This window comes from Colossoma macropomum, unplaced genomic scaffold (genome assembly GCF_904425465.1).
Source record: "Colossoma macropomum unplaced genomic scaffold, Colossoma_macropomum, whole genome shotgun sequence".
Taxonomy (NCBI): domain Eukaryota; kingdom Metazoa; phylum Chordata; class Actinopteri; order Characiformes; family Serrasalmidae; genus Colossoma; species Colossoma macropomum.
The window spans coordinates 32,548-58,846 of record NW_023495738.1 but is presented as its reverse complement, the minus strand read 5'-3'; the positions used below and the strand labels follow the sequence as shown (position 1 = coordinate 58,846).

Below are 26,299 nucleotides of genomic sequence, written 5' to 3'. Positions count from 1 at the left end.
GCTAAACAACCTGGAATCAGCCAGAAATGAACCCAATACCATTCGCCAGACGTGTAGTCTGATCTTCAGAGTCTGACCAAATCAGACTGAGCCATAAAACTGACCCAATAAAAAACAAAAAAGCTGCTCAGTGGTGATGACAGTTTGGGAATTTAGTGTAAGGAGCTGGAGAACGAACTGCCGGCTGTGCAGCGAGTGGGCGGAGCTCGTTACTCTGATGTAGCAACAAGCTGCTCGTTAAGGAACTATAATTTGGTGAAGGAACTGCGAACATTAAAACATATTAAACGCCGCGTTCACGGCCCAGTTTATTAATTTATTACTTTATTTATTTAGCTGTTGTATTAAAGCAGTAGAACACTCGAGGAGTGTGTTATCGCCAATAACATCACGGCTGTGATGATCTACGGCGACCAAATCACAGCCGTGATGTTATTTCGTGATAACACACTCCCTCTGTGTTCTACTGCAGAACCCACCTTATATCCCAGGATGCTTTGAGAGGCTACTAGAGAAATAGAACTTCCTGCCACATGTAAACAGTCTGTATTTGTGAAACAACATCCTAACTCAGCAGAAACATGGGAATAAATAGACTTCATTACTGGGATGCTGAACTGCTTTTGATGTTTGTAATCAATCGGTCAAGATCAAGAAACCCTGAACCTGCTACTAAAAAAACCATTACAAGTTTCTATTGGTTCCAGCTGGTCCAGTAGTCACTAGTGGTATTCTGTGTTTTCCTGATTGGTTGATATCACAGTGTAAAGGACTCTAATGGTTCAACAGCTGAACAGTACTCCCTGTTGAAGTGAAAGAGTCGTGTGCTGAGGTGGACTGAGGGTGATCAGGTGGCTGATGGTTACCAGGACACTTATGTTTTTATCAGTAATTCATCCCCCGTCTGTTTATGTACACATACACACTGCCTTGTGCACAATATACACATTTAATTCTGTGTAAATGACAAAAGCCTAATGTCCAGTTCTTCTCTTGTCCGAAACCTAGTCCATCAGCCCACACATATCTGTGTCTTCTTTAGTTTTAGCACTGCAGCTATGAGGCTAATGTATGGAAGATATCCACCAATTAGCATGGAGCTAACTGCAGGCCTGATTCATCACACAGTGGACTGAGTGTGTGGAGTCAGTATCACTGATAGACTTGATTATGTGGTTCCTGACACTGTATGACTCACTGTTATCTATGAAAACTGACAAAATTATGGAGAAAATTCAGTTTTTAGCTGTTATTGTTGGAGATACTGAACCAGCTAAACTAAATCTTGGAAATTCTGTACATTAAACAATTAAATTCAACACTTTTTCCAGGGTATATGAGATAGATTATGATATATGAGATAGATGATGCTATATGAGATAATTATGATATATGAGATAAATTATGATATATGAGATAATTATGATATATGATAGATTATGAGATAGATTATGATATATGAGATAGATGATGATATATGAAATAGATTATGAGATAGATTATGATATATGAGATAGATTATGGTATATGAGATAATTATGCTATATGAGATAGATGATGCTATATGAGATAATTATGATATATGAGATAAATTATGACATATGAGATAATTATGATATATGATAGATTATGAGATAGATTATGATATATGAGATAGATGATGATATATGAGATAGATTATGAGATAGTTTATGATATATGAGATAGATTATGGTATATGAGATAGATGATGATATATGAGATAGATTATGGTATATGAGATAATTATGCTATATGAGGTAGATGATGATATATGGGATAGATTATGAGGTAATTATGCTATATGAGGTAGATGATGATATATGAGATGGATCATGCTTATTGAACAGATAAAGAAGTTTATTACACCAGCATCCTTAGGCTACTGTACAGAACCACGACCGTCCAGTTAAACTGCAGTCAGCAGCTGAAGAGCTGATGCTGGTCAGCAGGATTTCTGGGTGTGGCTTCACAGTAAGTGTAAGAGCTCCTTCACACTTCAGCTTAAACCAACCGAAACAGCGTTACGCAAAAACCAAACCTGACGGCCCCCCGAGCGTCGCTTATAAAGGGGGGATGCAGCAGCTCTGACCGGCTCATCATCTGGATCTCCAGCTAATTAATAAGGCTTTATTACCGCAGACTCAGACAACCGTCCACCGTCTGACCAACGTCCGGTGAGTTCGCTCCTCTTAATGAAGCTGTTTTTATTATAAAATAAAACCATGTGATGCTGATTTAGGGTTTATAAACAGTCTGAGGTACCAGTGATCTGATTATTACTGTATTGCCGTAATGAAAGGTAGCGTGTTCTCTAAGGCTGTTCTTATCAGACAGAGGATAAAAAAGTTTGGCCTTGTTTTTTTGTTACTGGCAGCAGTTTAACACAATTTAGAGTGTCTCAAAATAATGACTGATAATCTCAACATACTCATATTCTCTCTAAATATTGACTTACTATGTTGTAATGATTATTTCATTTCTTGAAAATGTGTCTTACTATGCTGAAATGATGACATTGTTTTAAAATAATAACACTTTTCTGAAATGTATTAACTCATTTTTTTGAAAAAAGTATTTCACAAACCTTTATAACTTAGTAACTAAAGAGAATAAGATATAAAGCCTTTATAAGACATTAGTGTGACATAGAAAGTGAAAATGTAAAAAATAACTCAGCTTTCAGCTTATTAAGCTCATCTGGAAAAGATTAAGAACATCAAAGCGCACACAAATAAAGCCTCAGACCATTAACCTGTCTGGTTTAGGACATCACTATATGTGTTTATGGACAGTTCGAGTTTTCATTTGATTGTGTTTGATTGTGCACAGCTCGATAGAGTGACAGAGTGGGGTATGAGAGAGACAGAGAGAGAAAGAGGGGGAGAGAGAGAGAGAGACAGAGAGAAAGAAAGAAGGGGAGAGAGAGAGAGAGAGAGAGAAAAAGAAAGAAGGGGAGAGAGCGAGACAGGCAGAGAGAGACAGAGAAAGAAAGAAAGAAAGGGAGAGAGAGAGAGAGAGAGAGAGAGAGAAAGAAAGAAGGGGAGAGAGAGAGAGACAGGCAGAGAGAGACAGAGAGAAAGAAAGAAAGGGAGAGAGAGAGAGAGAGAGAGAGAGAGAGAGAGAGAGAAAGAAAAGGGGGAGAGAGAGAGAGAAAGAAAGAAAGGGAGAGAGAGAGAGAGAGAGAGAGAGAAAGAAAAGGGGGGGAGAGAGAGAGAGAGAGAAAGCGAGAGGGAGAGAGAGAAAGAGAGAGAGAGAAAGAGAAAGAGAGAGAAAGAAAGAGAGAGAGGGAGAGAGAGAGAGAGGAAGAGGGAGAGGGTGTGGTATGAGAGAGATAGAGTAAGAGAGGGAGAGAGAGAAGTGAGCTGTCTGCTATCCTGGCTGTTTTTCACAGTTTTTCTGCTGGTGTAAAAACGTGAGCACTTCTTATAGCAGAGATTCGTGGACACGGCTCTGACATCATCACCACACCCCAGTCAGGGTGCAGGAAAGCTTAAGCTGAGTAATCACCCTGCGTTTCCTTCAGGAAGAGCACTTTACCAGGTTTCACTGTTATTCATAATCAGGTAAATCATCACTGTAGATACAGTACTGTATCGTTACTGCAGCGATATAAGTACGAATAAAAGTATCGCCCTTAGCAACCGCTCATACTCAGGGCTGGAAAGAGTGCTGAATGGCTGCTAAGGGCCCTCAAAGCCACCACGGGGCCTCCTGTAATATCATTAGGCAGCAAAGTGAATCCACAGTAACAGACACCACCCAGCCAGGCTCCTGTGTTCTGACCTGGTCTGGACATCAGTGAGAAAAGGAGGAGACGAACTGAGCAACACAGGGGTATAAATACACGGAGGGGGAAGAAGAAACACCTGGGACTGATAAGGGGCGGGGCTACAGACTACAGGCAGGTGGAGCAGGTGACAAGTGGGCAGGACCAGGGACCAAAACAACAACAAAAGCACAAGACAGACATAAACAAAAACACAAGGCACTGGGATACAACCAAGGGGGAGACAGAGGAGGACGAGGACTGAGCAGGACAGGACGCTACAGTTTAGCGCTTATGGGTGTTCATCTTATACCTTAGTCCTTTAGTAAATAGATTAGCCTAAAGACTGGACGTTACAGGAGGAGCCCGTTAGCCTGTTAGCCGTCTGCTGAGCTGCTCATGTTCTTAAGCAGGGTGTGTTTATTATGGTTTTGGTTTTTGGTCAGAAAACGATTAAAAGTAATAAAGCAATAATTTTGTGTTGTTCTGGTTCTGCTGAGTGAACTGGTGTCATCTGTGTTTCAGAAATGAAGTGTGTTTGGGTGATGATGCTGTTCCTCCACTGCGCTCTTTCAGGTACAGTAACTCTATTAAAGGACTGAACTCCTAAATACGTACAGCCTACAGTCCCACACAGATTAGAGGAATAACATACTTTGAATAATGAGTAGATTATCTGTGGTGTGTGTTATTGAGTAGATTATCTGTGGTGTGTGTTATTGAGTAGATTATCTGTGGTGTGTGTTATTGAGTAGATTATCTGTGGTGTGTTATTGAGTAGATTATCTGTGGTGTGTGTGTTATTGAGTAGATTATCTGTGGTGTGTGTGTGATTGAGTAGATTATCTGTGGTGTGTGTGATTGAGTAGATTATCTGCGGTGTGTGTTGTTGAGTAGATTATCTGTGGTGTGTGTGTGATTGAGTAGATTATCTGCAGTGTGTGTTATTGAGTAGATTATCTGTGGTGTGTGTGTGATTGAGTAGATTATCTGTGGTGTGTGTGATTGAGTAGATTATCTGTGGTGTGGGATTGAGTAGATTATCTGTGGTGTGTGTTATTGAGTAGATTATCTGTGGTGTGGGATTGAGTAGATTATCTGTGGTGTGTGTTATTGAGTAGATTATTTGTGGTGTGGGATTGAGTAGATTATCTGTGGTGTGTGTGATTGAGTAGATTATCTGTGGTGTGTGTGTGATTGAGTAGATTATCTGTGGTGTGGGATTGAGTAGATTATCTGTGGTGTGTGTGTTATTGAGTAGATTATCTGTGGTGTGTGTGTGATTGAGTAGATTATCTGTGGTGTGTGTGTGATTGAGTAGATTATGGGATTGAGTAGATTATGGGATTGAGTAGATTATCTGTGGTTTATGAAAAGCTCTGTTTCTCTTTTTTCCAGTCGACTTTGATGTGGTGGGTCCAGTCAGGGCTGCTATAGCTTCAGTTGGTTGTGATGTCAGTCTGTCGTGCTCTGTTCGCCAGACTGATGGGAAAAGCTTGAAATGCTGAGAATATGACAGTCAGGTGGACCAAAGACGAAGAAAAAGTGCACGTCTATGAAAAGAAGAAAGATGATGTCACCCAGCAGTCTGGGTCTTACAGGTCCAGGACAACTCTTGATAAACAGGCGCTCAAGACAGGGGACGCCTCTCTGACACTGAGGGAAGTCAAAGCTTCTGATATGGGAACTTACAAATGCACTGTTGAGTCTGGAGGCAAGAAAAAATACGTCTCTGTTGAAGTTAAAGGTAACAGTCTGTCAGTTTCAGAGGTTCTTTAAAATAATACTTACCTGTATGTACGAGTCAGGGACGGATTACTCAGCAGGCCTACTGGGCACGTGCCTGGGCCCATGACCACCAGGGGGCCCTCAACCAGCACAGATTTACACTAGCCAGTATGTACTGATCGCCACTGTGCTGGATTTATTCTACTTAACACACATCACCTATCAACACATTGAGTTAAGAGACACGAGCCAATGAATGAACTGTCATAGAGTCTTAAATACACTGTGAACTGTTACTGCAGTAGAAGCCTAAGTTTGCAACCAGTGGGCATTCGGTTAGGTCTGAACTGGTTTTGACCATAAATCGTTTAATTTGGACTGTCAGTTATTAAAAAAAGAAAATCCTGGATAACCATAGACCAGCGGTCGGCATCACGCGGCTCTTCTACTGCCCTGTTGTGGCTCCACAGCTGAATCAGATTAGTAGGTAAAAATAAAATAATCCTCCTTTACAGTAAAATAAAGCTCTGCTGATCGTTCAACACAGTTTAACAATAAATGGTCTTAAACTCTGGAGTTAATGTAGAACTGCTGATTCACCCTTTAACCCTGAAGATCAGCGCAGACTGCTGGTCACCATAGCAACACAGACAACAGTCTCGCCTAGCTAGTAGCTAACGAAACGGCAAAGAGAGAGATTTAAGATGAACATTGATAATTTAGAGACGAATGGACTTATTTACGTTTATAGTCACTCCAGCTGGTTTCCTGATACGTTTAATCTGCAGCAAGAAACTAAAACACTAGAAAATCACGAGGCTGAAGTCAGTTTCTCACTCATTATTGCATTTTTTTAAGTTTTACTCTTATTGCTAATTGGACAACTGGAATAAGTGTATGCAGGCATTTAAGCTCAGGATCTGAGCTTTATTTTCTATTTTTTAGGAAAATCTCCTTTTACACAGTCGTACATTTAAAAATAAAAACATTAAAAATAAATTCATTCTATTTCCCCTTCATTTATACCTATAATTCATCCTTAATTTGGAACAGTTTGCTGCTAAATGACGCCCAAAGCCGAACTGACTGGACGCCCTGGAATTACTTTGGGCAGTACATTGATAATCATATATATATGATTATCAATGTACTGCCCAAAGTAATCATATATATAATCATATATATAAATAATTTTATCTTCAAATTACTCAAATTCTCTGTCTTTAATTTGTCTGGGTCTCGGGAGGAGATCTGAAGAGTTCACTGAATGGGTGAAAAACCAGGCCAGTGTCTGCAGATGAACTGAGAAAGGCAAAGAGTTGTTCAGTCACTGTAGACTCGACCCCAGACCTCCATCTTTAAGTCTGTAAACAAAGAAGGAGATGCAGTTGAACGTTCTACTGGATTTGAGCCGATTAGGAGTCACACTGGAGAGCGTTTAGCCGAACATGTGGTTGCTATGGGGCGCACGGTTGCGCAGTGGGTAGTGTTGTCACCTCACAGCCAGAAGGGGCTGGTTCTGGGGCTCGCGAGTGGCGCAACCGTCTAAGCGTTGGCCGTATCATCAGGAGATCGCGAGTTCGATCCCTGGTGATGCTTCAGCCGTCCGTAGCCGGGAGCCCAAGAGAGCACAATTGGCCTCGCTCTCTCTGGGTGGGTAGGTCTCCCCCCATAACTCAGCGCGATGCTAGTCAGCGCAGGCGTCTGTTAGCTGACGTAACAGATCTGGTGGTTGGCGCTTTCCTCCGAGCGCGTTCGGCTGCCCAGTGACGTTGCATGAGCGTAAGTTCGAAAAGGTGCGGTGCTGTTTCACAGGTTTCGGAGGAAGCCTGTGTTAGCCTTCGCCCTCCTAGCACTGATAGTATCGTGTGATTGGGTGAACTGGAGACGACTAAATATGGAAGAAAATTAGGGAAAAACGCATTAGCGCACTGGACAGGCTGGACAGGGTCTTTAGAAATACTAATATAAAAATAGGGTTAACACTAAAATCACTCTTGACTCCTGTTAGAGCAGCCAGACTGATTCCACCGCAGCGCTTTACCAGAACTACACTAAACTAAGACACTGAAGAGGATCCCAATGAGAAACTGGACACCCGAGAGGAGGCAGGAGCCCTCCGGACTAAACTAAACGAGACTAATATTTGGATTGCTTGAATCACTGCATGACTTTGTTGCAGTATAGTGTCACAGTTTGATAACTTTGAAAAATTAAGCGCTTCGTGGTCAAAACCAGTTCAGACGTAGCCGAATGCTCATTGGTTGCACATTTAGGCTTCTACACCAGTAACATTTCGCAGTGTATTTAAGATCCTATGACAGTTAATTCATTGGCTCATGTCTCTTAACTCGACGTGTTGATAGTTTGTGTTAAGTGAGATAAATCCAGCTCAGTGGTGATCATAACACATTGGCAAGTGTAAATCAGTGCTGGTCGAGGGCCCCCTGGTGGTCATGGCCTCTGGGCACACTGAAGAGGATCCCAGAGAGAAACTGGATACACAAAAGCAGGCAGGAGCCCTCCAGACTAAACTAAAGGAGTTCGAAAATGACCCTTTGAGTGTTATTTGGAACATAATACTTACTCGAATCACTGCGTGACTTTGTTGCAGCACAGAGTCACAGTTTTCTGACTGCAAAACACCAGAAGGCGCTCGCTCGCGAGTCCTCCTCCAGCTCATTGGCTGTTCACGGTCACCGACGTCATGAACGTACATGAGGCGCCGTTTTAAACTCCTATAACTCGAGTTTATAATCTCTTAAAATATAACAGCAGTGTTAAAATGTTTTATGCTGTTCTGTGTTCAGGAAATGAATGAATTCTTTTATATTAAACATGTTTAAGCATTTATAAACTGATTTTGCACAAATGCTCCATATCAACCCATTCATTTTGGACTCACTCAGGAGCGCCCCCTAGTGTTAGAGAAACCCGGAAGACAGAGTGGAAATTCTATGGAAGTCCGGAGAGGCCATGAGATGTTGCTATAATTTTCTGGATTGTTATCTTAAGATAACAATATAAGTAGCTTGTTATTTCAAGATAACGATTTTGTTATATTGAGATAGCAAGATAATTCATTTGTTATTTCAAAATAACAATCCAGAAAATTTTAACTACCTCATGGCCTCTCCGGACTTCTCCTCTCTACAAGTGCTCTGCTTTTCCCAACCTGAGTACTTCCTCAAACTGGCTGCCACCTGTCCCAAACCAGGGTTTATATCAAAATAAAAGCCCCTATCTTTGTGCTATAAGCAGGAAGTAAAAAACAACGAAATAATGGCGTGTTCAGGGCTCCTTGCATTTGGTCATGGGGGGTGAGGGACAAGGTGGGCTGCGTTTGTTGGTGTGTGTAGCAGGAGGGGGGCCCTGTGTTGGTTCATGCCCAGGGGCCCATGTTTTATTAATCCGTCCCTGGTACGAAGTGTGATTAAGTAGATTATCTGTAGTCTGGTTTATTAAATGCTCTGTTTCTCTATGTTTCCAGAGGACTTTAAGGTGGTGGGTCAGAGCAGTCCTGTTTTAGCTGCAGTTGGTCCTGACCTCAGTTTGTCGTGTTCAGTCAAGTGTGTGAGTGGTGACACCAGCATGAATGCTGAGGATATGAAAGTCATGTGGACCAAAGACGAAGAAAAAGTGCACGTCTATGAAAATAAGAATGATGATATCACCCAGCAGTCTGGGTCTTACAAGAACAGGACAAGTCTTGATAAACAGGCGCTCCAGAGAGGCGACGCCTCACTGACCCTGAGGAAAGTCAAAGCTTCTGATATGGGAACTTACAAATGCACTGTTGAGATCAGAGGAAAGAAAAAACACGTCTCTGTTGAAGTTAAAGGTAAGAGTCTGTCAGTGTCAGATCTTTTTAAAACAACAGTTACTATTTTAATAAATCTGTAAGAGTTATACACTGATGTGCGTGACTCAGTAGATTGTCTGTGGTTTATTGAATGCTCTGTTTCTCTTTCACAGAGAAGTTTAAGGTGGTCAGTCCAGGCAGTCCTGTTTCAATTCCACTTGGTTATAATGTCACTCTGCCATGTTACGTGCAGCGTGAGGACGATGAAGCCAGCATGAACGCTGAGGATATGAAAGTTACGTGGACCAAATCCGACACAAAAGTGCATCTGTATGAAAATAAAAAGGATGATGTCACCCAGCAGTCCGGGTCCTACAAGAACAGAACAGCTCTTCATAAAGGTGCGCTCCAGAAAGGCGACACCTCTCTCAGCCTGGCTCAGGTCAAAGGTGCTGACAATGGAAAATTCAAATGCACTGTTAAGTCTGGAAGCCAAGAGAGAGCAGTGGAAGTTGATCTTCAAGTTAAAGGTAAAAGTCATTTCATTTAAGTATTTTACTAAAAGATATCATTTAATCAATCTGTATGTAAGAATGAAATATTACCACACTAGGGGTGTTTTCACCGAAACATTTCTCAAGTTTTAAGCAAATTTTCGAAAAGTGAACAATTGAAAAATCCCAATGAATTAGTAGCTAACTTTCCACAGATTTTCCGCACAAATTGCAAGTGATTCCTGCCCAGCAGCTTGTTTCCATCAAACTGACTTTTAGCAATAAAAATTCTTTACTTTGTGATGTCAAACTTTTACACTGACATGCCAAAAGGCTGGGACAGGAATCGTGCAGGACCCCCTCTAGCCCAGCGACGTGTAGAAACTCAATGTGGCATCGATTCCAGAAGTGGACAGAAGACGTGTGGAGGGATGTTGAGCCGTCTGGACAGCCACCCACAGCACTGTGGTGTTTGTAGGTGCAGGATCTCTGGTGTGAGTTGACGTCTCCACCACATCCTATAAATGCTCGATTGGGGTGAACGTGCCGGCCACACCATTCAACTGAACTCTCCAAAAGGCTCCACCAATTCTGAATATCCCATCATTGTGGGGGTACCTAAAGTCCATGAAGGGTTGCAAATGGTCACCAGTGACGTGTTCAGGGGGACCAGTGGACCTAACCCATGCCATGAGAACACACCCCACACCAGTATGGAACCACCACCAGCCTGCACAGTGCCTTGTTGACAACTGGGGTCCATGGCTTCATGGCCATACATGAACCCCACCATCAGCCCAAAATAATTGGTGCTGTGACTCATAGGACCACGCCACATGTTGCCAGTCCTCTAAGGTCCAGTTAGCAACCTCACGAGTCCAGGTGAGGCCTTGTGTCCGGTGTGGTGGTGTTGACAGAGGCTCTCTGGAGGGTCTTCTGCTCCCAGATCCCATAGAAGCTAAAGAAGCTGCACTGCCCTGTGGGATGTGCGTGTGGGGCCTCCTGCAGTGAATGTGGATGTTTTTTCTGCCAGAGTCGCTTGTCTGTTCACACAGACAATTCTAGCCAGACACCGCCGGTCACAGCACCCATGGGCGGCCACTGGACTGTCCACTGTGGGTGGTAATGCCTTCTATGATGTATTCCCGGTTCACATGTGATGCTGTGGAGAAACGTTTAATCCCCACAAAACTTTGGAAATGGATTGTCCCATCCGTCTGGCACCCACTGTCATGCCTTGTTCAAACTCTGATAATTCATGTCGCCTCAAGGATGCAGGCCAGTGTACAACCTCACACCCAACACCTCACAACTTAAACAGGTGTGGACGTTCTCAAGCCGTCCCCAGAGGTAAAGGCACTTCATAGTCAATTTACATACTGCTATCCCATGACGTCTGGCACGTCAGTGTAGAGGCATTAAAACACTCTTTCATAAAATGAAGTTGGCACTTCTGTTCACTCCTGTTTTGAGCAAACTCCTGAAGATGGAGTTTTACCAAATGATTCTGTAGTTAAAGTTTTAGCTCATTTTGAGCAGAACTCAAAAACGCTAGCGAGTACATGACTTCATGTTTCACTTGTTTGCTCTTAGTGGAGCAAACACCTTTAGCATGGCTTGTAGACAGTTTGTTGCTCAAGCCTTCTTGTGGGTTTTTTTTAGTAGTTTTGGGGCAATTACTCTCTTTTGTTTTTTTTTTGTTTGTTTTTTTTTCAATCCTCTTTTCTTTTCTTTTTTCTTTTCTTGTCATTTTCTTTTCTTATCTTTTTGTTTAAATACCCACCTGTGCTGCGTACCATACTAGTCACCCCTCTACAAAGGTGTGATGAAGGGCTGCTGTTTGCCACAGCCTTAAGTAGAGGAGTCCACAGGTGTGTCAGGTTGGGCCTAATCAGCCAGAGGGCTTCTGGGAATTGGAGTTCCTTCACAGGCTGGACCTTTACATAGGTATGTTTCAATCACAGGTGGTGACTAATTTTGTGTCCGGTGAGTTTATGCATAGCAGTTTAGTTTAAATTATGAATTTAAGAATGTGTTTGAGCCAACCATTTAGATCGGATAACTGAGTCTTGCATTTCCTGACTGAGAGACCTCAGTTAGTCAGGATCAGCAACAATATCTCCAGCACCACCATACTGAGCTCCGGCACCCCTCAGGGATGTGTGCTCAGTCAGCTGCTGTTCACTCTACTGACTCATGACTGTACTGCAAAGTACAGCTCAAACCACATCATCAAGTTTGCTGATGGCACGACTGTGGTGGGTCTGATTAGCAAGAATGTTGAGTCAGCGTACAGAGAGGAGGTGCAGCGGCTAACGGACTGGTGCGGAACCAACAACCTGTCTCTGAATGTGGACAAAACTAAGGAGATGGTTGTTGTCTTCCAAAGAGTGCGGGGTGACCACGCCCCACTGACCATCACTGGCTCTGCTGTGGAAATCGTCAGGAGCACCATGTTCCTTGGTGTCCACATCACAGAGAACCTCACCTGGTTTCTCAACACCAACTTCACAGCCAAGAGAGCCCAGCAGCACCTCTACTTCCTGCAGAGACTGAAGAAGGCCCATCTCCCCCCTCCCATCCTCACCATGTTCTACAGGGGGACTGTGGAGAGCATCCTGAGCAGCTGCATCATCACCTGGTTTGGGAATTGCACCGCCTCCAACCGCAAGACCCTACAGCGCATAGTGAGGACAGCTGAGAGGATCATTGGGGTCTCTCTCCTCTCCATCATGGACATCTACACCACACGCTGCATCCGCAAAGCCACCAGCATCGTGGACCCCATCCATCCCTCACACGGGCTTTTTTCACTGCTGCCGTCTGGCAGAAGGTACCGGAGCATCCGTGCCATCCCTGCCAGACTCTGCAACAGCTTTGTTCCTCAACTGATCAGGTTTTTAAATTCACAAGGACTGATCTGAATACCCCCTCACATACATACTCTACTCTCTCACACACACACTCCTCTTTTGATGCTCTACTGGCACTATCTGGAACATTGCTGCTAATATTGTGTTTAAACTGTTTACTCAAGTACTGCGTTAACAGATCACAGCATGTTAAACAATCTTTGCACCTTATTCCACTTCCTCATGCTCAGAAATGAGCTGCACTGCCCTGTCTGTTTACTGTGTCTAATGTCTGGTTTAATTATCATATTGTATTGTTTCTAGTTTAATGTTTGCACACTTACGTCTGCACGTTTGCACTTTGTACTGTCTATTTTGTTCCATGCTGCACCGTGTTGGTCCTGGAGGAATGTAATGTCACTCCACTCTGTGCTTGTACATAGATGGAATGACAATAAAAGCCTCTAGACTTGACTTGTCGCTTCGCTGTGCCATAGTTTATTTGTATAAAGTTGAGAAAATCTCAACTCGATCTGTCTCCTGTCGTCCCACCTCGTCCCACCATAAACACTTTTTTATTCAAAAAAGTTCTTAATGCACCTTTACAACATTTGCTTAAAAAGGTGGATGTGAAACTCCGAACTATCTCATGTTTTTATCCCTTTTTAATCCACAGCTATTGGGACGCACCCTGAGATCACAGTGGCGACTTTACAGTGTAAATCTAAAGGCTGGCTACCTGCGCCTGAGCTTGAGTGGCTGGACAGTAACAAAACTGTCCTGACCGCAACAGTTACGAAGAAAGAAAGAGACGATAAGCTGTTCGACGTGGAAAGCAGCGCCGATGTAAAGTCGGGTGACGTGTTCTACTGCAGAGTGAAGCAGAACGATACCGTAAAGGAGGAAAAGATCAAGCCATGTATGAATTACTGGAAGCTCCCACTAAAAACCTTGAACTACTTCCCAGATAGCAATGAATCTTTGGCCCAAAGTTGGCCCACATCTGTAGAACTCTGATGGCCCACATTTGGCCCTGATGTACACTGTTGACTCAGGGTGAGTCTGGCTGCCTGAACTCAGCCACAGGTCCACCGTACATGGGCCAAATCTGGGCCAAATCAGGGCCAGAGGACTTAACCTCAGCTTCCAGCTCGTGATATTTGGCCCACGTCCGGCCTACGTGACACTTCGCCGTGCTGTAACTGAGCCGTAAGTGCCAAAAGTGGCACAGATTAGGCCCAAATGTGCTTGCTATCTGGGTTGAAGCACTCAGAAGGAGCTTGCTTTTCAAAATAAGAGTGCATTAGTGTGAGAGCGCTTTTCTTTCTCTTCTCTCTTGAAGTCTCTGACTGAAGACTCTGCTGAAATGTAACTGAATCTTTTCGGCTGTTCCAGATGAGACGTGTGTTAGTTGGATAGCGGTCGTTGGCGTCCTTTCGGCTGTGCTCCTGGTGGCGGTGATTGTGTGTGTTATCAAAGCAAAGGTAGGCCACTGTCCCTCTCTCAGTACACGCCTGCACCACGCTGACCATTAAAGAACTGAAAGCCTAAGCTAAGCTAAAGAACGATAGCTGAGAAAATGAGGCGGGGCTTAGGATCAGTCAACTGATCATTCATATTGGTGCATTGATAACATTAGGAGCAGAAGTAGATCTTGGCCCCTCAAACCTCAGAGCCCTGTATTTTAAAGCATAACCTACATTCAGGAACAGAAAGGTACACTATCTGAAAGTCTGTTCAACCACTCAGCACTGCATAAAACAGTCATCGCCGTGAGTAAAAAGGCTTGAACCCGGGGATGGTGGGGGAGTGGAGGGGGCTGCAGCATAAAACATTTTAACATTGCTGATATTTTTAAGAGCTTTTAAACTCGAGTTATAGGGGTTTAAAACGGCGCTGACGAATGTCTGTGAGCGCAAACAGCCAATGAGCTGCTCCACTAGCTGACCAATCAGCACTCAGTAGCAATAATGTTAACCAATCAACTCTCAGTAGCAGTAATGTTAGCGTCCTGATGCCCAAAACCCGTTTGCTATAGAAAAAATGAAATATACAGGTGAGATTTCTTTGTTTTTTTAGTGAAATACATTCTGTTTTTGATATAATGGGGGAAATAGAAAGTGGCTAGGCTCCTCATAAACAGGCTCTGCTTCCACCTGAACTGTTTAACCGAGCGTCAATGGAGGGTCCCTGGTTTTCAGAATGAACTATCTCAGAATTAAGTCGGTCACATATATCGTAATAAATCTGTAAACACTAGGGACACAAAACTGGACGTTTCCATAGAATGACTCATCTGTCCTGCTGTTCAGGCCACATTCGCTCTTCAGGTCAGTTTTACTCTTTTTTGATTGGTTGCCTCGTTAAAAAGGCACACATGACGAGTGGAGCTTTTCAGCTGAAGTTGAACGTTTTTAAACCTGATCGAGAAACTATTAACTCTTCCACATTAAAAAACCACAGCCGCAGCCTCCTCAGCCCCCTCAGCCCACCATCCCCCCCACTTCATGATCTTCCTCTGACTGTGCTCGTCTCTAACGGCTACCACAGGCCCGTTAGAGACGTTTTGTTTTTCAGCAGTCCGGCAGCTGAGGCTGAAGAGCGGAAATGTCTGACTCTTCTTCATCTTCATCTTCTTCATATATATATATATATATATATATATATATATATACAGATGTGTCAGTATGTAAATAGGCTCTTTCTACATATACCTGATAAGGAGATTATGCTTCACAGTGATCATGTTTCATGTATTTAGATCATGTGTTTAGAAGCAGCTTGAAACATATTGTAGCTTCTCTCTAGTTTTACTTTGTGATATTTGTCCTGTTATGGTTTCTAGCTCTGCTTTATTTTACTGTATTTATTTTATAATTTGTTTCCTCATCATTTTATTATTTCATTGTGACTTTTATTGTGGATTTTGGATTGTTCATTTTTTATTTCTCCCCTTTTTTATCCAATGCTTTTATTTTCTCAGCTTTCTGTTTTCTCCTTGTGTTTTATGTAAAGCCGTTTGAGCTGCAGTTCAGTGTGAAAGGTGTGAATAATAAAGATTATTTTTAATGCAATGCAAAGTATTATTGTGTTCTTATATGCACGTGCCGCCGTCTGCACTAGTCTCCAGCAGAGGGCACCAGAGTGCCGCTGTCTGCACTGGTCTCCAGCAGAGGGCACCAGAGTGCATCTCTCTGCACTGTTCTCCAGCAGAGGGCGCTAGGGTGCAAATAAATACATAAATAAATAAATACAGATCACTGTGAACAGCGGTAATGTGCATCACATCAACATTTAATTCAGTGATGGTGCACCGATTGTACTGAGCAGTGACCTCAGTGCAGGTCAGTGGAGTCCAGTACAGCCTGAGGGACCCACAGACCATCTGTCGGTCCGTACCGTCTCACTCTGACCCAGAGCTGAGGTCACTGTTTATTCCAGCAGGTCAGTTTTGTAACAAAACACACTTTAGTAACAAAATTAACCCCAAAAATCACAACCTGTAGAATCTATACGCTCTTCAGTATAACAGACCTGTCATTTAAGAGTGGGTGTGTCCATAGCAGAAGCCCCGCCCCTTAGTTTAGATCACTGACTGGTTTCCATGAAGGTGGGCGGGGCATATCAGTCTGATAGTCTTTGACATTTTTTAATTTTTATACACTGTTTTGATATTTAAACTGATATTTATTTGCTGTATTAAATCATTACATTATCAGCTTCAGCAGTGCTGATAGAAAACTAGCTGGACATTAAATGAACATATTCTGTTCCATAAGTAGCAGAGTCCCTGTTGTCATGGTGATAGAAATACACTGTATATGATTCCTTTAGTGTCATTTTAATAATAGAAAAGGAATAAAAACTGACCAATCAGAGTAAAGTAGCAGCTCTCAGGACACACAGACTCATTAATCATTAATCATTAATGTAAACTGAAATATCATCAATAACCTGATTTGGGGATCATCTAATCGTGATGGTGAACTGGACTGACTGCCCAGCTCCAACGCCACTCCCAGTGAAATCTCTCAGTGAAACCAGCTTCTGCTCCCAGTCACACAGTTAGCATGTTTAGCTCACAGCTACCGCAGACAGAGCCGCCTCTGCGGCCAGAGTTATTGCTGTATTGATTATTGGTTGCTGATAGCTGGACGCTGATTGCTTCATACTGTTTATAGAATATTGGATAATATCAAAAGCAGAAAAGCTGTGTAATTTGAGGAACACTGCATGATAGCAATGCTAATCAGAGTTAGCGACTTTAAATATGACGTTAGCTGCTGCACACCGGACCAGGGCTAATATCGTCTTGCTAATGCTAACATTGATTGGAGTAACACAAATAGTTGACACTCTAAAAAGTTTACATCCTTGTAGAGTCAACTTGTGAAAGGTGTTAAAATTGTCTGCATTTCTCTGGGATCAGCCTTAGCAGCCCAGTCAGAGTGTACGATAAAATGGCTAATGAGAGGACAGTGTACCTAATAAACTGTCAGTGTCTTCTCAGTTCGCACTGTTGTTTATCATCTTACTTTACTGATGTTACTACAAATCACGAGTGGCTGAACCTGCAACAGACACAACAGAGCAGTCTGAAGTAGGTTAGCATGGCTAGGCTAAAGCTAGGCTAACCATGCTAGCTGAAGATAGAAGAGAGATTTCTCTGTTCTCAGAGTTTCCTCAACACGTTTCCTCATCATTCACTGAGCAGAACATCAGGGTTCCTCATCATGCACTGAGCAGAACAACATGGTTCCTCATCATTCACTGACCAGAACAGCATGGTTCCTCAGCATACACTGAGTAGAACATCAGGGTTCCTCATCATTCACTGAGCAGAACATCAGGGTTCCTCATCATTCACTGAGCAGAACATCACGGTTCCTCACCATTCACTGAGCAGAACAACACGGTTCCTCATCATTCACTGAGTAGAACATCACGGTTCCTCATCATTCACTGAGCAGAACATCACGGTTCCTCATCATTCACTGAGCAGAACATCACTGAGCTCGAGTAGACGACGACTGACCCTCATCTAATGTTAAATTGTTAGCTTTAGCATTAGCTCCTCTACTGAATTAACAGCTGTAAAAGATTTACAGACTAAAACGATTCTCATTGGTCGCCAAAGAGAATGTAAACACTTATAGATTGAGTCTGTTTAGGACTCATGTCAGCTGGCCAATACAGCATATAATCTTACAGCATGTTTAGCTGGACCGCTACTCAGACTAGCATCAACGTTTAGTGCAAGTTCATTTGTATGTGCTCAGGTGCACAAACGCAAACTTTTATCAGTGTCGACTATTTTTGATCGAACTACAAATCAGCTTTTGGGCCCATCATGGCAGCAAAAACCCAACATGAGAAGCTAATCAGCTACCTAGTGTAGCTAATGTTACCCAAACAGGCTTCAAACAGGCCAGCAGAGACGACCCAACACGACGCCGAGCTCTGACGGAGAAACGCTCTGGATTAAAAAGTATAGTTATTTGGATCTTTGTTTTTGTTGTTTTTAATTTTTCTTCCTTTTCCTCTCGTTCCTCTCCTGGTTTTTCTCTTTTTGGTCTCTTCTTCCTCAGGAGGGTCACTTTTCTTTACATCCACTTCAGCTAGAGAACAAAATTAGACAAATCAGTAACCCAGCTTTTCTCTGATAGTCTGTCCTGGAGCACGGAAATGGTAGCCAGCATTTAAATTACAACATATTTCAAATCAGTTTATCTAAATGTCATTTTTACATTTATTGTGACTCATCTTGCAGTTTTTGAGACTCAAAACCAATCAACTCAATAATTTTCACTCTGATTGTGAGAGGTGTGCTTTTAAAGAGCTTTCATTTTCCTTGGAATCACCATAACAATTCCCTAGCAACCACCAGAGGTTCCATAGCAACTACACAGTAATTCCCTAGCAACAACCTGGAATGACAATAACTGATAAACAGCATTCAGCAACCATCTGGGATAACATAGCAACGGCCTAGCCACTCCATAGCAAAGACAGAAACACGAAAACAAAATTGTAACATCCCCCTTAGCAACACCCTAGCAACCATTTAAAATACTGTACTGTTTAATGCTATTGAAGGACACATGGCTGATGCACAAGCCGATGTGCTTTGTACGCCGTACGATAGGCGAGGCTTTAGCTAACAGCCAGCTCTACATTCAGCTGACATCTGCACTCTATCAGCGCTCAACTCCGACTGACACCCAGTTCCTGTCTGATCTGACACACAGACCCCCAAAGCTGAACCAGCCCCACCTTCACATTAAAAGTCTCTGTCAGAACCCAGAGAATAACTGTAGGAGAACAATAACCCAGAAAGAACATTTCTAGAACATGCTACAATATCATAAAACTACCTAAAAACAAATTAGCAACCACCTCATAACCACCCAAAGTACCCTGTCAAGTATCCATCAAAACCTGAGCCACACCAGAACTGTTCTAGCTATCATCATAATATTCTACAGTTCTTTCTATCACTCACTCAGAAGTTGGTTCTCTGTGGTTTGAGTATCATCCAGGTTTTTAGTGGCTTCAGGCTGAGCTTCAGCTTCTGTTCCGCAGATCACATCTTTCTCCGCAACGAGACGAATTCAAATTACGTTTTGTTTTTTTAATGTATTGAAAAAGGAGTAAAAGTTCTTTCCATAGAAGAACCATTTCTAGTTCCATTGAGGACCTTTCAGTGGACAGCTCTTCAGTGTAAAGAGCCTTTTTAATGACCAAAGCATTTCCATATCACGTAACAGTTCTATACAAATCGAGGCCTTTTCCTAGAACCGTACGTCCGTGCCATTATTTATGGTGTGAACAGATGTTCCGTTGTGTTCTGACTCTAGAGTCTGAGATTTATCTCATTTACTCACTCAGAGGCTGGACACTCGCTGATCCATCTCCCTCCAGCTGGATCTCCAGGAGCTCACTGGTCGTCAGTGTTGCTCAGTAGATTATCTTAAATAAATTAATTAAAACTAATTAGAATTCCTAGTTTAACATTAATTACATGTATTTTCTTTATGCCATTAGTTCATGTCTTTACTTACCCAGATGTTTCTCCAGATGTTCCTCCTCAGTCTTGTTCAGGTTGATGTCCATGAGTGCTTTGATGGCTTCAGCATCCGCTTCATCAGCCGTCATCACCATCATCTCATTTTCTGTTTTAATACGAATAAATATGGTCAGTTTTCCAGCTCTTTCATTTTCATTGTAATATTTTTATTTCCTTTACTCACCCAGAGGCTGGACACTCGCCAACAGAGCATCAGCAAACAGGACCTCCAGGTGCTCTCTGATGGCTTTAGCTGCCTCATCCTTGGTGCTCACTGGATGATCTTGAGTGAATTCAGACAGATTAGAGCTCAAATTAATCTTTAATATTGACTAAATGTGTTATTATCATCTCAGTATCTGTTCATTTTCTTTACTTAGCCAGATGTTTCTCCAGAGGTTCCTCCTCAGAGCCCTCCAGACAGATGCTTTTGGGTTCGTTGGTGGCTTCAGCAGCTGCTTCATCAGCCACCGTCATCATCATCATCATCACTGTGTCAGCTTCTGTTTTCATAAAAATACAGTCAATTGTGACGGACACTGAATATTATTCAGTTTGGAAAATGATTTAAAAAACACCCTCTTAAGATGTATTTTCCAGTTATTACTCAGAAATATTCAGTACTTTTCCAAATTGTTCAGTATGAAATATGAATTTTTCCATATCTCATAGGAATTCATTATTTACTATGAATTATTATGTAAGTACTAAGAATTATTCAGTCTCTGCTATGAAGTTCCATGATTATTCTGAAATATTCTTTACCTCCTATGATTTATTCAGTATCCTCTGTGAATTAAACAGCACCTACTATGAAATATTTACTGTCAACTTTTATTTATATAATGACTTCTGTAAATTATTTAGTATCTATTATAAATTATCGTAATTCATATCAATTATTTTGTATGCAGTACAAATTATTTAGTGTCCACTATCAATTATTCAGTATCTACTATAAATGATTATATAAATACTACGAAATATTTACTGTCCACTATGAACATTCAGTATCCAATATGGATTATTTAGCGTCTACTATTAATATTAAGTGACTACTGTGAATTAATCAGTCGTCATTCTGAATTATTTAGTATCTGCAATGAATTTTACAGTGTCTACTATGAACATTCATTCAATGAATGAATGATCCTGTATCCATTAGGAAATATACAGTATCTATTACAAATTATTATGTAATTACTATGAATTATCCTGTATGCACTATGAATTATTCAGCATCCACTATGAATTATGTACTGTCCACTATGAATTTTCAGTACTCATGGTGGATTATTTAGTATCTACTATTAATATTTAGTGACTACTATGAATTATTCAGTACCCACTATGAATTTTAGTGTCTACTATGAATATTTGGTCACTACTATGAATTTTTCAGTATGTGCTATGATTTTTATTTATTGACTATCAATATTTAATGGCTACTATGAATTATTCATTTTCTGCTGTAAATTATTCAGCATCCACTTTGATTTATTCAGAGCCTACTATAAATTATTCAACATGCCCTATGATTTATTCAACATCTATTATGATTTTTTTAGTATCTGCTATGAATTAGTCAGCATCTACTATAAATATTTGGTTATCACTACTATTATTCAGTGTCTGTTATGAATATTTTCTCATTAACTCACTCAGAAGCTGCTCCATGTGTGTCTGAACCTCATCCAGCAGCGTTTTCATTAGATGTTTTATGGTTTTGTCCACCTCTTCAGTGAGGTTCTCCTGTAGTGGAGGTGCCGTGTTCTCCAGCGTCTCATCTAAGAGAGAAATACATTGAAGTTTTGAATTTTTCAAAAGTGTATTTAATTAGAAAAGCGCAAACTTTTAATGTTCACACTTTAAACTTTCTTTAGTTCAGATTGAATGTGTTGTTTGTGTCCATCTTATGATAATGTATGTGTTTAAGCTGGAATTTAGCTGTAATTAAATATATTAAATGCATTTCGTTTTCTTTTGTAGTGCATTTCTAAACAAATTATGAGCTGTTATTACATGTGAAATATATTTTAAATATTCTGCTTGATTTACTGAAACACTTCAGTTCTACTTATTGAGTTAAACTGCAACCAAAATTTACTTTATTTATATACTTAGGTACATTAAACAAATAAAATATGTATTTAAGTCTACTTTCAAAAACATATTAGAAATTACTAAATACAACGTATTCCCACTTTAATTATATTTAACTAATGTTCAAATTCATCTTCTTTGCCCTCGAGTGCTTTTGTGTTCTAAACTAGAACTTTGTGATGAATTTCAAATTATTCTACACTTACATGCACTAAATACATTAAAACACATATTACAAACATTAAAAATCAAACATATTTTAAATGTGAACTCCTAGAAATATCAATATCAATGTGATTGGTATTTAATTTGAAATATATTGCAATGAAAATGCTAAATGTAATAAAGCGAACTTTAAAAGTCATTTCTTTAGAAAACATTATGCAAAAAATCCATGTAGGTTGGTGGCATTTAAAAATTATTTTAAGTGTGTTGTGTGTCAAAACAGTATGTTAGGACATACATTTATTCAAGTGTTTTCCTTTAATAATAATAAATATTATATACTGTATTGCCAAAAGTGTTCACTCACCCATCCAATTGAATTCAGGTGTTCCAATCACTTCCATGGCCACAGGTGTATAAAGCCGAGCCCCTAGGCCTGCAGACTGCTTCTACAGACATTAGTGAAAGAATGGGTCGCTCTCAGGAGCTCAGTGAACTCCAGCGTGGTACCGTGATAGGACGACACCTGTGCAACAAGTCCAGTCGTGAAATTTCCTCACTACTAAATATTCCACAGTCAACTGTCAGTGGGATTATAACAAAGTGGAACGACTGGGAATGACAGCAAGTCAGTCACGAAGTGGTCGGCCACGTAAAATGACAGAGCGGGGTCAGCAGATGCTGAGGCACATAGTGCGCAGAGGTCACCAACCTTCTGCAGAGTCAATCGCTACAGACCTCCAAACTTCATGTGGCCTTCAGATCAGCTCAAGAACAGCATAGAGAGCTTCATGGAATGGGTTTCCATGGCCGAGCAGCTGCATCCAAGCCTTACATCACCAAGTGCAATGCAAAGCGTCGAATGCACTGGTGTAAAGCGCCGCCACTGGACTCTAGAGCAGTGGAGACGTGTTCTCTGGAGTGACCAATCACGCTTCTCCGTCTGGCAATCCGATAGATGAGTCTGGGTTTGGCGGTTGCCAGGAGACGGTACTTGTCTGACTGCATTGTGCTGAGTGTAAAGTTTGGTGGAGGGAGGATTATGGTGTGGGGTTGTTTTTCAGGAGTTGGGCTCGGCCCCTTAGTTCCAGTGAAAGGAACTCCTAATGCTTCAGCACCAAGAGATTTTGGACAATTTCATGCTCCAACTTTGTGGGAACTGTTTGGGGAAAGCAAGGTCCATAAAGACATTGATGAGCGAGTTTGGTGTGGAAGAACTTGACTGGTCTGCACAGAGTCCTGACCTCAACCCGACAGAACACCTTTGGGATGAATTAGAGCGGAGACTGCGAGCCAGGCCTTCTCGTCCACCTAACAAATGCACTTCTGGAAGAAGGTCAAAAATTCCCATAAACACTCCTAAACCTTGTGGAAAGTTTTCCCAGAAGAGTTGAAGCTGTCATAGCTGCAAAGGGTGAGCCAACATCATATTAAACCCTATGGATTAAGAATTTCATATTCTTGGGAAACTGGGCGAGTTTTCAGATTTACAGATCTGCTGCAGCTCATTGTAAAGTGTTTCAGAGGAATCCGGGCAGAGTTACAGTTTCTAGACTATGAAGGACCAACTGGGTGAACCAGCCTGCTACAGCGGATAAACGCTGACAGCAAAACATCATGCGTTTATTTTCAGGGACACCCAGCAATGTAATTTTGAGACTTTCAGATGCTCCAGCAGTTTAATTGGGAGGTCCCGGACCCCCAGGACCCCCTGTGTTTTGCACCTTGGTTTTACATTTGTAGTTTCTTGGCATGATAGAAGTTCTGTGTTATCAATACAACATGCATGGATGTGTTTTACATAATTATATTTAAGTGAATGTACACTTTTTTATTGTAATTGGGGTACATTGAGCTGTTGGCCTAACATGCCAGTGGTACAAAAAACGCTCCACATGAACCAAGACTCACAGCAAGTTTATGACCTCATGTTGAAGTTTATACGGCTGTAGGTTGTATGTTAAAGTATCCCAGTTCTATCTATTTCTTTTCACACGTCAGACTGATACCATCCTAACCTTTCTAATTTCACCTGGGGTGAGAGAAATCATGCATCTGGTCAGCTCAGCACTGTTCTTACATTCGTCCTGATTCTCTGGTCACATGGTTCTTTCTGTGTATGGTTGCCTGGATACAAAGGGTGGCCCATTTTACCTACTGACCCGATACACCCTGTTCTCTCTGACTCTCTCGAGTGTATAATTATGTCTTTCCTGGTTGGTGAGTAAATTTCACCAACACTTTTTCATTTCCAGTCTTCAGGTCCAGCTGTGGTCATGCCCATTTACACAGTGACACACTCTGCACATGTCCAGTGTGACTGCAGTGAACGTCAGCAGTGTGAAAATAAATACACTTTCACTGAGAACAGCTAGCCTGACTAAACCACAGCTATCCTGGGACACTGTGCCAAGAAAGGGCTGATGCTGATCAGTAAAATTTTTGGGAGCGGCTTCACGCTGAGCTTCACGCTGAGCTTCACGCTGAGCTTCACGCTGAGCTTCACGCTTTGGCCTAAAATTACTGTAACAGCGCTGGACAAAAAGAGAAGTCCATCAGTCTCGCTTACAGAACAGAGAACAGCAGCAGTCTACTGTCTGACTGACCAGAGGATCTGAGAGATCAGTGACTAAAGTGACCTCTGCATTGAGCTCTATGAGAAAGACCTCAGTAAACAGGGCTGAAAGTGCCCACTTAGTGAGCGTGATGCTTGTGCAGTAGTGTGATATGTAAGAGCAGATGTTTGTCAGGTGAGAACGTCAATGCAGGACGAGATCAGACTGTCTTAGCTAGAACAGTCCGTCCACAGCTATGTAGAGAGTGATGTTATAGTAGAGCTGCAGTGCATAAGCCCTCAAAAAACATCAGCTCTGCTCTACAGACACACGCACTCGTTATCTAAGCCGCTTATCCTCATGGGTCGTGGGGGGGAGCTGGAGCCTATCCCAGCGGTCATTGGGTGGAAGGCAGGAAACACCCTGGACATGTCGGCAGTTGATCATAGGGCACATATACATCCACACACACACTCACACCTAGGGGCAGTTTACCATCTCCAACTGGCCTGACTGCATTTCTTTGGACTGTGGGAGGAAACCCACACAGACACGGGGAGAACATGCAGACTCCACACGGAAAGGACCTCAGGCACCTGGCTGGGGAATTGAACCCAGACCCTTCTCGCTGTGAGGTAAAGGTCTACCTGTAAGATTTAATCCTGCTTCTGCCCGCTTCGCCCCAAAATCGGGACTCATTTGTCCCGTTCCAGCACAGTTCCGTCAACTGCTCAGCTGCTTCACAGCTCTTTAGAATGACTTCATTTTAAATGTTTTACTGTTATTATTTTATACTGTAAAAAATAAAAATTATAAAGTTATTATTTTATATTGTTATATCTCCAAGTTGGCCTGGGATCGGCTTGGGGTCCCCAGGGAATGAGCTGGAGGAAGTTGCGGGGGACAGGGTCACCTGGGATTCTCTGCTCTCCCAACTGCTACCGCGACCCTATCTGGACTAAGCGGTTAACGACGATGATGATGATGATGATGATGATTTTATATTGTTTATATTTGTGATTTAGTGATTGTTCTACTTTATTTAGGATAATCCTTGATTTGCAGGATTGCTCTTCATGCATGCTTCATCCCACTCCCGACTGCAGTGGGCTGGTTTCCCGCCCGCTCCTGAAACACTGAAATTTAGGATTAGGATGCTTTGAGTGGCTACTAGAGAAATAAACTTCCTGCCACATGTGAACATAATATAGTCTATATTTGTGAAATGACATCCTAGCTCAGCAGAAACATGGGAATAAATAGACTTCATTACTGGGATGCTGAACTGCTTTTGTGCTGATGTTTGTAATCGATCGGTCAAGATCAAGAAACCTGAACCTGCTACTAAAAAACCATTACAAGTTTCTATTGGTTCCAGCTGGTCCAGTAGTCACTAGTGGTATTCTGTGTTTTCCTGATTGGTTGATATCACAGTGTAAAGGACTCCAACGGCTGAACAGCTGAACAGTACTCCCTGTTGAAGTGAAAGAGTCGTGTGCTGAGGTGGACTGAGGGTGTTCAGGTGGCTGATGGTTACCAGGACACTTATGTTTTTATCAGTAATTCATCCCCCGTCTGTTTATGTACACATACACACTGCCTTGTGCACAATATACACATTTAATTCTGTGTAAATGACAAAAGCCTAATGTCCAGTTCTTCTCTTGTCCGAAATGCAGTCCATCAGCCCAGACATATCTGTGTCTTCTTTAGTTTTAGCACTGCAGCTATGAGGCTAATGTATGGA

General features: G+C 41.9%; 1 protein-coding gene across 2 annotated transcripts; it reads left to right on the top strand.

The window, feature by feature from the left end:
- The first annotated feature begins 2,051 nt into the window (after positions 1–2,051).
- LOC118802908 (butyrophilin-like protein 2) lies at positions 2,052–15,285 on the top strand. Of its 2 annotated transcripts, XM_036563335.1 has the most exons (8): positions 2,052–2,195; positions 4,313–4,363; positions 5,186–5,534; positions 9,006–9,356; positions 9,491–9,847; positions 13,340–13,582; positions 14,059–14,147; positions 15,214–15,285. In XM_036563335.1, exons 3-8 carry the CDS (start codon positions 5,300–5,302, stop codon positions 15,220–15,222), a joined length of 1,284 nt encoding a protein of 427 aa, XP_036419228.1. In that variant the 5' UTR covers positions 2,052–2,195; positions 4,313–4,363; positions 5,186–5,299; the 3' UTR covers positions 15,223–15,285. The 2 variants fall into 2 exon arrangements, with proteins under 2 accessions (XP_036419228.1, XP_036419229.1); XM_036563336.1 differs by lacking the exons at positions 2,052–2,195; positions 4,313–4,363 and having other exon boundaries at positions 5,124–5,534.
- The last annotated feature ends 11,014 nt before the right edge of the window (positions 15,286–26,299 follow it).

Excerpts from the sequence above, each read along its gene's own strand:
- LOC118802908 (XM_036563335.1), top strand. The coding sequence starts at position 5,300 with ATGACAGTCAGGTGGACCAAAGACGAAGAAAAAGTGCACGTCTATGAA. Across the intron at positions 5,535-9,005 it reads CGTCTCTGTTGAAGTTAAAG|AGGACTTTAAGGTGGTGGGT; the intron begins GTAACAGTCTGT and ends CTATGTTTCCAG. Across the intron at positions 9,357-9,490 it reads CGTCTCTGTTGAAGTTAAAG|AGAAGTTTAAGGTGGTCAGT; the intron begins GTAAGAGTCTGT and ends TCTCTTTCACAG.